The 10,806-nt window shown below is 43.5% G+C and overlaps 2 protein-coding genes across 3 annotated transcripts in view; both read left to right on the forward strand.

Annotated features, from left to right (window-relative positions):
• The window catches only part of fbxl18 (F-box and leucine-rich repeat protein 18), a 6,389-nt gene extending 5,167 nt beyond the window's left edge, over nucleotides 1–1,222 (forward strand). For both annotated transcript variants that reach the window (XM_005750186.2, XM_005750187.2), the window contains 2 exons: nucleotides 332–550; nucleotides 668–1,222. In XM_005750186.2, coding sequence (XP_005750243.1) covers nucleotides 332–550; nucleotides 668–824 — 376 coding nt within the window. In that variant the 3' untranslated portion in view covers nucleotides 825–1,222. The remainder of the gene's footprint in view (nucleotides 1–331; nucleotides 551–667) is intronic.
• Nucleotides 1,223–4,228: 3,006 nt separating this feature from the next.
• On the forward strand, nucleotides 4,229–9,325 carry ptcd1 (pentatricopeptide repeat domain 1). The gene is made up of 8 exons (XM_005750188.1): nucleotides 4,229–4,860; nucleotides 5,006–5,146; nucleotides 6,263–6,481; nucleotides 6,572–6,673; nucleotides 6,840–7,487; nucleotides 7,729–7,845; nucleotides 8,010–8,192; nucleotides 8,872–9,325. Exons 1-8 carry the CDS (start codon nucleotides 4,396–4,398, stop codon nucleotides 9,121–9,123), a joined length of 2,127 nt encoding a protein of 708 aa, XP_005750245.1. The 5' UTR covers nucleotides 4,229–4,395; the 3' UTR covers nucleotides 9,124–9,325.
• The last annotated feature ends 1,481 nt before the right edge of the window (nucleotides 9,326–10,806 follow it).

Below are 10,806 nucleotides of genomic sequence, written 5' to 3' on the forward strand. Positions count from 1 at the left end.
GGGAGGGGGGAGCCGCTGCTCCTCCACATCGAAAGGAGCCAGCTGAAGTGGTTCGGGCATCTGACAAGGATGCCTCCTGGGCGCCTCCTGGGTGAGGTGTTCTGGGCATGTCCCACAAGGAGGAGGCCCCGGGGCAGACCCAGGACACGCTGGAGAGATTATTTCTTGGCTGGCCTGGGAACGCCTTGGTGTTCCCCCGGATAAGCTAGAGGAGGTGGCTCGCGAGAGGGAGGTCTGGGCTTCTCTGCTTAGGCTGCTTCCCCTGCGACCCGGCCCCGGATAAAGCGGATGAAGATGGATGGATAACTAACCACGTGCATCTGTTTCTTAGGTTGGAGCAGCCCTACCTGAATGCGAATGCGTCGTTCTTCGAGGCTTTGTCCTGCTGCTCCCGACTGCAGCGCGTCTGCCTTATTTCACGCTGTGGCACTTTTGACCCATCAGCCACAGAAACTTTCATGGAGCGGTGCTGCCATGTCGTCATGTGCCACATGTTCATGGGTGGCACCTTAGTGATGTGTCGCACGCTGCAGAAAGCTCTGCTGGACAGGTTGGTGACTGTGTTCATGTATTTAAAGCTAGGGGGCATATTCTGTCGAAAGTTTTACCTGTGGGGTCTTTTCACTCGTTTTGTGTATTTTCTGGCTTTTTTTTTTCCCTTCTTAAGGTTCTCAGCAGAGCGCCCGGCACTCAGTGTGGTCATCTATCCGTTACAACACGAAGACCTACCTTCAGTCATCAGAGATATCCCATTAACACTGCTGGACCGGATCACTTTGTTTCAGAGCCACGTGGCTCAACCACCACATTTATCACCATTGTGACCTCATCAGGATGCTTTAGTGTGATTGGTGCTCAGCAGTTGAGGTGCTCTCATCATTTTTTATTTTTATTATTTTTATTTTTTCTCCTCTTGCACGAAATAAAATCCACAAATGATGCTGAGACTGAATGTCATCAGCACCATGATTTCTGTTTGTGTGCTCCACGATTGTTTACATTTACACCGGTGATCATCTTTCCAAGGGAAATGGACTCACTCAGGCTCATGGTTCGTTCCAGGATGTTTCAGATGCTCTGCGGCTCTGTGACGGTTGTGGCTTCTCTATCACAAATCATTACAGTTCCTTTAAAATGAAGTGCCAAAATGGATTTTAGGATGCATTTGTATTTTAAACTTTGTACCAAATATCATAATAAAGTCTGTATAAATAATTTTTAATCCTTCCCTTGTGTGCTGCTCTTCCATTCATGTCAGGCTGTTATTTTTATTTTTATTTTTTTGAAGTAACTATTGTGGAATAGCACTGGAGGTAACTTTTTTTTTTTCTTTTTTGTGTTTCAGTGTACTCAGTTTGAGACAATAATATATTGACATCTCTTTCATTTCAATATTCTGAGAACATAAAATTGGGTGGAGATTTGATTTATTTGATAAGTTATCATATTCATACTCAATTACCTTTTTATAAAGTATATTTGGGATCCAGACTTTTTAACACCATGTACAAAGTTCAAAATGAATTGGAAAGAAGCAGAAAGTCAAAATTAATCATTTAATGTTCATGGAACCCCATTTACAGTTAATTACTGCCTGTAATCTTTGACCTACAGAGCCATCAGCAGGAGCTCTACTCAGACCTTTATTAAAGCCACTTAAAGATGGAGCTTCCTGTGTGATATTGGGCTCACCTACAGCAGTGATGACCTCAGAGAATATAATGTCATCACCCTGACAAGCTGTGTGGCTGTTTGAGCTGCATGAATATGAATCATGTCCTTCACAGTCAGTCTGACTCAAACAAAGCACACAGAAAGTGAGTGAGTAGCCATGGATACCCATCAGTCTGTGTGACTTGGTCAGGAACTGTGACACACTAAAATGTACTGTAGGTAGGCTAGATGAGAAGGAAAAGACCGGTTGCCACCTCTCCTCGGTTAGGTTTTCAGGTTTCTTCCTGTTAAAAGGGAGTTTTTCCTTTTCACTGTTGAAAAATGATTGCTCATGGAGGGTTGTGATTGTTGGGGTTTTCTCTGTATTATTGTAGGGTACATGGGACCATGATATACAGCACCTTTAGGGGACTGTTGTTCTAATTTGGCAAAATAGAAATAAAACTGAATTCAACTGAAAAAAAATGAAGATCTGTCCACATTCACATATCTGTAAACTCCAGCAGCTGCAAAATCTTTCCAAACTTCGTGGTGTCTGTGATTTCAGTCGCAGTCTCAAAAACACTCCGAACACTGCCGAAGCTGTCTCTCGTACACTGGAGTTGTAGATTTCTGATTTTTCTGATCAGCCACAGCAGCGAGTGCCATGCTGGCCTTTTAATGATAAATACTTGAAGAAGAGAGAGAATTTTTATTTTCTTCAAAGGCAGCTTCAGGGTGCCATAAAGGCAGATTATTTTCACCAAGAGTACTTGACTTTTGTTGGTTTTGGGTAATTTGCATGATTAAAAATTAAGATCCAAATATATGTATCTACAGGGATTGTAACAGGAAACAGGTGCACTTCTTTCCACATCACAATTCAGTGCTTTGTCTCAAAATAACAGCAAAATGCAGAACTTAGAAAAACCCCCAAAATACTTAGTTCCTTAATTTCAAATAAAAGCTAGCATTGATTATTCATACATTTTTTTGCACTTTTTTATCCACTTTAAAGTTTACCGTGCTTAGTGTCGACATGGGACACTTTTCAAACTTTGTTGTGCTATTGTACTAACTATGACTGTGCAATGACAATAAAGAGTTCACAGTGATGGAAACATTCCTCAGAGATTTTGGTCCATGTGGACATGACAGCATCATACAGTTGCTGCAGATTATTCAGCTGCACATCCATGATGTGACTCTCCCGTTTTACCACCATGCTAAAGGTGCTGTACTTGATTGCTATCTGGTGACTGTGGACTCATTTTAAGTCCAACTCACCTTTAACTTAACTCTAAATCTTCAAAAAATCACTTTGATGACCTGAGCTTTGTTACATGGTGTGTTATCCTACTGGAAGCAGCCATAAAAAGATGGGTAAAGCCTAGTCCCAAAGGGAAAAACAATGTCAGCCACAATACTCAGATAGGCTGTGTTAAAGTGATGCTCAGTTGATGCTAAGGGGCCCTAAGTTTGCCAAAAAATACTCACCCACACTTTTACACCATCACTACCAGTCCGAACTGTTATAACTAAACATATCTGTTTATGCCAAATTGTGAACCTACAATCTGAATGTCACAGCAGAAATCAAGACTCCTCCGCTCGGAAAATGTTTTTGTAATCTTCTCTCGTGCAGTGTTGGTGAGCCTGTGCGAACTGTAGCCTCGGTTTCCTGTTCTTAGCGCACAGAAGTAGCACCTGGTGTGATTCTGCATACCTTGGTTGTAACGACTGGTTATTTGAATCACTGTTGCCTTTGTATCAGCTTCATTCTCCTCTGCCGCTCACAGAATATTTTCTCTTTTGCAGACCATTCAGTGTAATAAAAAGAGATGATCGTGTGGGAAAAGCCAAGTTAATCAACAGTTTCTGAAACACTCAAACTATCCCACCTGCCACACTGGAAGTCATGTAATGCTCGGTTTGACCATCAGCTGGTCATCTTGACCACGTCTACATCCCTAAATGCACTGAGTTCCTGTCATGTGATTGGCTGGTTAAGTATATGCGTTAACAAGCTTTAGCCTATTGAACTGAACTTGGAGCCCTCTGCTGAAATAATACCATAGTGTGACATGCTGCTGTATAGCTTTCCTTGCAAGGGTAATAATGCTGACTAAACTATCCTGCCTATTCACTTGAGGGTTTATTACCTGTTTCATTTATGCCTTGCTTGACCCCACCTGACCCGCCACTTAGATATTAACTAGAACATTTTCCTGGATGTTTAGTAAATAGAAAGATGTGGCTTTAGCCTTCACCTCATTTCACCCCATTCAAAAGACGGAAAATGTACTTTCATAGCCGGCAGGGGGCGATATCAATCTATCTAAAGATTATGTGAAGCCTAAACACCACACAGGCGTACTAACATATTGTCGATGTAGTCGATCGAAGTATGACATCCTTAATTAACTAGATTGGTATTTTTCAACAATTTATGTAAACCGTTAATAGAAATATACTTTTAATTAAATTAAATTTGTTAATTTACTCCAACGATCTAAAAATAATCCCCCAAAAAGACGCTCATAATTATATTTGTATATCTACTATTAAGGTCTGGGCAAGTTTGTGTCATTGAAACATCGTGGTTGTACTCAGCTTGTCAGCAGCTAGTTAGTGCACCTTTAGCTAGCCTTGTAAGTGTAACACATCTTGTAGTTTTCTGACAAAAGGAAGAAACCCGACATGATCCGTTAGCTTTTAACCAGCTCGCTAACACTAACAAACATGCTGACGTCCGTCGCCTGTTCGTATGTGCGAAACGGGAGGAAAATATCGCTTCCTGCTGCCAGGCTGTGCACATTTTCAACCCTTAAGAAGTCACCAGAACCGCTAACTCTAACAGGCAGACGGGATGTGTCACAGCACCCTTTATCCAGGCTTCTCACACACACTCCCTGGCATCCTAGGCCCGTGTGTCTGTCAGCCCTCTCCCGAGGAGACGCGGACCCACTGGACTCCCCCTCTGAACCACTTAGATGGGAAAACTTCGGCTCTCTGTCTACCGACATGGCCTCCAGGAGGACGTTCAGGAAAAGCAGCCCAGGCCTCCGGGACCTGCAGTACCGGGAAGACGGAACCGGGAACGAAGAAGAGCGAGAAGACGCCGGTAAACCTCAGAGGAGGCCCGTGAGGAGAAATACACCGTACTGGTACTTCTTACAATGCAAAAAGCTCATCAAAGAGAACAAGGTTGGTGTGGCTGAGCAGTTTTATGTTAACTGCTGTTCTTTCTCTTCTTCTTCTTTGTGTTTAACTTTGCAACCAACGTAAAGGAGCATTCTGTTCTTTCTCTTCCCTGCTGATGTGTTTATAACCCTCCTCTGTGCTCTCACAGCTACAGGAGGCTCTGGATGTGTTCAGCAGGGACATGCTGCAGGGAGAGAGGCTGCAGCCGGAGGAGTACAACTACACGGTCCTGATAGGAGGCTGTGGACGAGCTGGACAACTGAAAAAAGCCTTCAAACTCTACAATGATGTAAGCATATTTAATTTGACCAATTGAAATGAGATGTCAGTGTGCAAGGTACACTCTAACTCTAAGTTAAAATATTCATGTTTGACAGTTTTAGAGTGGTGTTGATTCAGGTGCTGCAGTTTCCAGTTGCTGAATTGTGATGTTTGCAGATGACATTGTGATATGTAGTGAGGCTAAGGAGCAGGTGGAAGCAAGACGGGAGATGTGCAAGGAGTAGAGAAGGTGAATGCCTGGGGTCAACAATCCGAAGCAACAGGCAGGGTGAAAGATTTAAAGGGAAGGTCTAGAAGAGCTTCGATGGTGTATGGTTGGGAGACGGTGGCTCTGACTAAAGATAGGAGTAGTTCAAGGTGGCAGAGTTGAAGATGCTCTGATTTTCATCAGTAGTGACCAGGATGGACAAAATTCTAAATGTAGTTTATCACAGGGACAGCTCAGGTGAAGCAGTTTGGAGACAAAGTTAGAGAGGCAAGGCTGAAATGGTTTGGACATGTGCAGAGGAGAGATGGTGGATGTAGTGAACAAAGGATGTTGAAGATGGAGCTGCCAGCGGGAAACAAGGAAGACCACAGAGAAGATGCATGAATATGGACCTCGCTTTTAATATCCACAAGAAGAGACTTAGATTAATACGAATGATTTGTACAATTGAACTGCCCCACATACCAGCTACTACAGCCATCAAAGTTACTATAAATTTATTTGTATGGCAGTCAAGATTTAATGAGAAACATTACTTTAAATGCTGCAGGCTGCCAATCCCTCCACCCTCCAGATTTGTGTCAGGAAAACTGTGGAGATTGGCTATAATCAAAGAACAGATTCTAGTATTTTTAAAGCTTCACACACTGATGCGAGACTCCTATGTGTTTGTGTGTTAAAATAAATATAAGTCTTATTTCAAATTCAGAGGGGTTAAAAGCTTGGGGACTGCTTTAGTCCACTAATGCCATAGAAGAGCCAGCTTTCACAATCAGTTTAGTTTCATTGTAGATGAGTGTTTTTTTTATATTTAAGTGTGTTATTCATTCTTGTCCTTTATTCTGACAGATCTTTATACACAGTCAGAAACCCTCTCTGTAATTATTTGTGTTTATTTATTTTTTTCTCTCCTAGATGAAGAAGCGCGGTCTCACTGCTAACGATGCAACCTACACGGCGCTCTTCAACGCCTGCGCCGAGTCACCTTCAAAACAGGCTGGCCTGCAGCAAGCGCTGAAGCTAGAGCAAGAGCTGCGTCGCAAAAACTACCCTCTCAGCACAATCACGTACCACGCTCTTCTGAAGACGCACGCCTTCACCAACCACCTTCAGGCCTGCATTTATACGCTCAGGGTAGGACACACAGCTGCATGTTTATAAGGGAGAAAGCTCATCCATTGTCACCAAATTGTGTCTTATTCTGGGTTTGTGTGCATTTTGTAGGAGATGCTGGAGAATGGTCATGCTGTAAATCAGGAGACATTTCACTACCTGCTGATGGGCTGCTTGAAGGACAAAGAGGCAGGATTCAGGCTGGCGTTACAGGTACGTAATACTTAAGTGTGGGATGTTTTTAGGAGTAAACTTTAAAATAGCCCAACCAATGCCAGCTCTTGTTGATCTTAAACATCTGATAATGATACATCAGGTGGTCATTAAACAATATTGATACTTGCTACACAAATAAGCTCATTCGTAATGTTCATTTCAGGTGTGGCGCCAGATGCTGCAGTCAGGGATTCGTCCTGACTCGCACAACTATACCCTGCTCCTGAGAACTGCCAGAGATTGTGGACTTGGCGATCCTGCCTTGGCCACTGCTCTTCTGCTGGGGACCGACTGTGAGGTTCAGAAAGGGAGCAAGGATGTGTCGGAGTCCAGGTGCAAGGCTGTGATAGACATCGACCTACTTGAGAGACGGTTATTTATCCAGCCTGAGCAGAAGGAAGACAGCAGTGAGACGCGACTCAGACATGACTCGGCCCATCTGATACCGGTCAGGCAAACAGTAAATGCCCGATTACCCGGAGAGTTAGTCGCCAACTCCTCTGCTCCTAACCTACTAGAACTTTTTGAGGGTAAAAGAGGTGCTGTGGTCTCCCTTGGCACTGTAGATAAAATGTCAGACAGGCTCGCCCTCATCGGTGGAGCTAAAGGTTTTCTAGAGAGGATGGAAGCTAACGGACTCAGTCCAAACCTCAGGACTCTGACCCTACTGGCCGACACGATGGAGCCAGGCTACCAGTCTCTGCAGGTGTTGTTGAAGGTCGCCAAACGGCATCAAGTGAAGCTTGATGTCGCGTTCTTCAACTCTGTGATTCACAGATCAGCGCGAGCCGGGGACTTGGACGAGGCAAAGGTATGTGTGTGTGTGTGTGTGTTGCCATGTATGAAGTGTCTGTTGTTTTTGTTTGTGACGCCCATCCTGGAGCAACTTCTTAGGAGAAATAGTCCTCAGAAAAACTGTTGTCTATCTGGTATCTGTAAATCTGGAGGAGGAAGGAACACAAATTTTAAACTTGGGTAAACGTTAACAAAAGTGGAGTTAGAAATGTTTAAACTGTGCGTGCTGTTTTTCACACACTTCTTTCACTTTTCAGGCTGTGCTGAGTGTAATGAGACAGCGCAATGTAAATGTGGATCTGCAGACATTTGGGTGCCTTGCATTAGCCTGTGACCAGCAGAAAGACGGCCTTCAGTTGCTGAAAGGCATAGAGGTGACAAAGCATATGTTATTACACTAAATTTGGCTGTTTATTGACCTGAATTCTGTCTCTGGCATTGTTAGTGCAGAACTCGCCCCCTGCTGGTCGGTAGAAAGAATGCAGGGTTTAGGTGCTTGTGCATCTTAGTTAACTTTGCTCTATGCGTTTTTTCTCAGGAAGCAGGACTGAGGCCTAACGTCCACGTGTTCTCTACTCTGATTGGCCGAGCGAGTCGCAAACTGGATTACGTCTACCTAAGAACAATCCTTAAAACCATGAGTGACATGAAAGTCTGGCCTAATGAGGTCATCATCAGACAGCTGGAGTTTGCTGCACAGTATCCTCCCAACTATAACCAGGTCAGCATGCACCCATCTATACTGAGCACATCTGTAATGATTGGTACATGAGTGTTTCCCACATATTTAGAGAAGGCATATGCTCTTTTCAAATAATTGCTAGGATATTCCTTTATAAGTTGTTTTTTTTCTAATTCACAAATAAGTGCCATATAACACAGAGTGCACAACTCTGTTGCTTGTGAAGCTCGCACACAAGAATTTCACTCACATGTGCTGTACCAATGTACCTGCACATGTGATGTGACAATAAAAGTGATTTGATTTGATTTGATATAATTAGTTGCCTCTCCAGTGAGTCTCTTATCACAGACTTCAGCTGGTGGCAAGCTCACTGAGGCTGCAGAGCAGAACAATTATTACTGGCTGCAGTCCAAAGCAGGCAAGCTGCAAGTCCAGCCAATGTTAAAATACACAGGCAGACCAGTCAAGTAAAATCTAATTTGGAAACACGGGAATAAAAAACACTGTAAACTATTTTGCTCTAATTGAAGTGTGTATGCTGTCAATCTTAATGCCTCTCTGTTTACTGACTTCAGTGCAGTCTGTAAACAGACAACTTCTTCTCATTTCGTGGCACAACAAAGATCCAACTTGGAAGGTGACTGTATGACTCACATTTCTCCTTTCACTCTGGTCCCCTCACTTTTTGGCACCCTCTCCCCTCTCTCTATCCCAGTACAAATCCAGAAACAACTATCTGGTCCAAATTGACGGTTTCCGTGGTTACTACCAGCAGTGGCTCAAGCACATGCCTGCTCAGAGCGCTGAGGAGGAGCAGGGAGCGCTGCAGTCCCAGACAGATGCTGCAGAGCTGAGAACAGAGGCTGCAGATGGGCTGACGGAGGCCCAGAGGAACCACAGAGCAGCAGCCAGGAGGTGTCATACTCGCAACAGGGACAGGAAGAGCAGCAGCACGTCCGCTGTATGACTGAACTCCAGGAGATCATCACGACCACTCTTTTACCTGCTGCTTGTTCTGTAATAAACTTTATAACCCTGGATGGGCTTGGATCAAAATAGTGGCTCGTGTGGTTGCGTTATTCTTGAAAAACAGTGATGTCATTGTAATTTATGTTCCAGTTTCAAGTTTTTTGGCTTGTTTATTGAAAAATAAAACTTCTTCATCTCCATCTTTTCAGTTATACTGTCATTTTAAAGGTACCCAACCAACCCATTGGCTTTCAGTGACCCACACTGGTCATAAAATTTGTGGATTTCGGGTTAACTGATTATTAAATTTGATCAGCGTTTTGATAAACAAACAGCAGTTTCATAACGTTGTTTGGTGTGAGGATTACCTGCATTTGTAAGCAAGTTGAGGGCCTTTGTTAAATGTCAGGTTTGCTCAGTTCATTTTCAAAGTCAACTTTTATCCAAACGAACAGTAAGCGTGAACCTCATGACCCAGAGCTGAAGATAAATCATCTTGCAATAAGAGGCGCATTTCTGATTTCTATTCCCAGCTATTCCCAGACTCGCTGCTTCAGCCCACTCAAACCTTTAATCAGTACAGGACTGTACTACTTTGTGTTTTAATGGATTCAGTTTGATCTCCTGTGGATTTGCTTGAGACTGATTCTGCAGAAATGGCTTATATTTCCGTTCAGTTTCAACCTTCCTCCTGTGCTGACTGCTGGACGAGACCAAAGCACAGAGGAGGAGAGGAGAGGTGTCTGGCTCAGTGTGTGGGCTGTATATGTGAAAATTACCTACCAGAAGTTGAAATTTTCATTTGGAGGGAAAAATGTAAACATGTACTTCACTTTTATACAAGCAATCAGTAACATGAATACATCCATATCAGTTATATATTTATACTGATCACTAACAGTGGTGAACCTGTAAGGGATCTGTGTTCTCCGGCAGTCAAGCTGCAAAGTGAAGGGCTGTGAGTGCAGGTCTGCTAAAGGAGGATCTCATACTATGCTCATTGATTCTCTATCTGACATTTTGGTCTGTAACATTCACATGAGCAGTCTGCTAGAGGTCATTTTGTAGAACTTTGGCAGTGTTCCTCCTTTTACTTCTTCCACAAACCAGTCCAGCTGCTGGGTTGATGACTTTCTACAGCTCTATCTAGGTATGCTTGTGTATTTGCTAATCTCCTGGTACTCCTTCATGCTTTTTAGTCTGTGTTGTGAAACATGGCAAATTTTGTGATGGCACATACGGAGCATAACCTCATATATACCTCACATAACCTCTTCCTGAAGGAGCTGGACTCTCTGCGCAACCTAAATTGGCTGCAAGTACTGTCTTATGTTACCAGCAGTAACAAGAACACGAACAACGATCAAAACCAGAGAAAAAAGTCAGTCAGGAGCGATAAGGAGAGAGCAATGATCTGCAGCCATCACCTGCAAAGTCACTTCCTTTTTGGGGGAATTGTCTTGGTGTTGCCTCTCCAGGTCACCTGGGCCCTGTACTGCCAGGGAAGTTCATAATACCCGGGTCTCTTTTCCCCATCGGGATTCTCTCACCCTAACAACAGCAGTCAGCATATAGGTTGAAGTCCCACGGTTTACAGGGAGTGCAGAATTATTAGGCAAATGAGTATTTTGTCCACATCATCCTCTTCATGCATGTTGTCTTACTCCAAGCTGTATAGGCT

The sequence above is a fragment of the Pundamilia nyererei genome, unplaced genomic scaffold (genome assembly GCF_000239375.1).
Source record: "Pundamilia nyererei isolate P.nyererei 1_Seehausen unplaced genomic scaffold, PunNye1.0 scaffold00265, whole genome shotgun sequence".
NCBI lineage: Eukaryota > Metazoa > Chordata > Actinopteri > Cichliformes > Cichlidae > Pundamilia > Pundamilia nyererei.

Coding starts and splice junctions, on each gene's coding strand:
- ptcd1 (XM_005750188.1), top strand. CDS start 4,396: ATGCTGACGTCCGTCGCCTGTTCGTATGTGCGAAACGGGAGGAAAATA. Junction 6,674..6,839: donor GATTCAGGCTGGCGTTACAG/GTACGTAATACT, acceptor TGTTCATTTCAG/GTGTGGCGCCAGATGCTGCA. Junction 8,193..8,871: donor ATCCTCCCAACTATAACCAG/GTCAGCATGCAC, acceptor TCTCTATCCCAG/TACAAATCCAGAAACAACTA.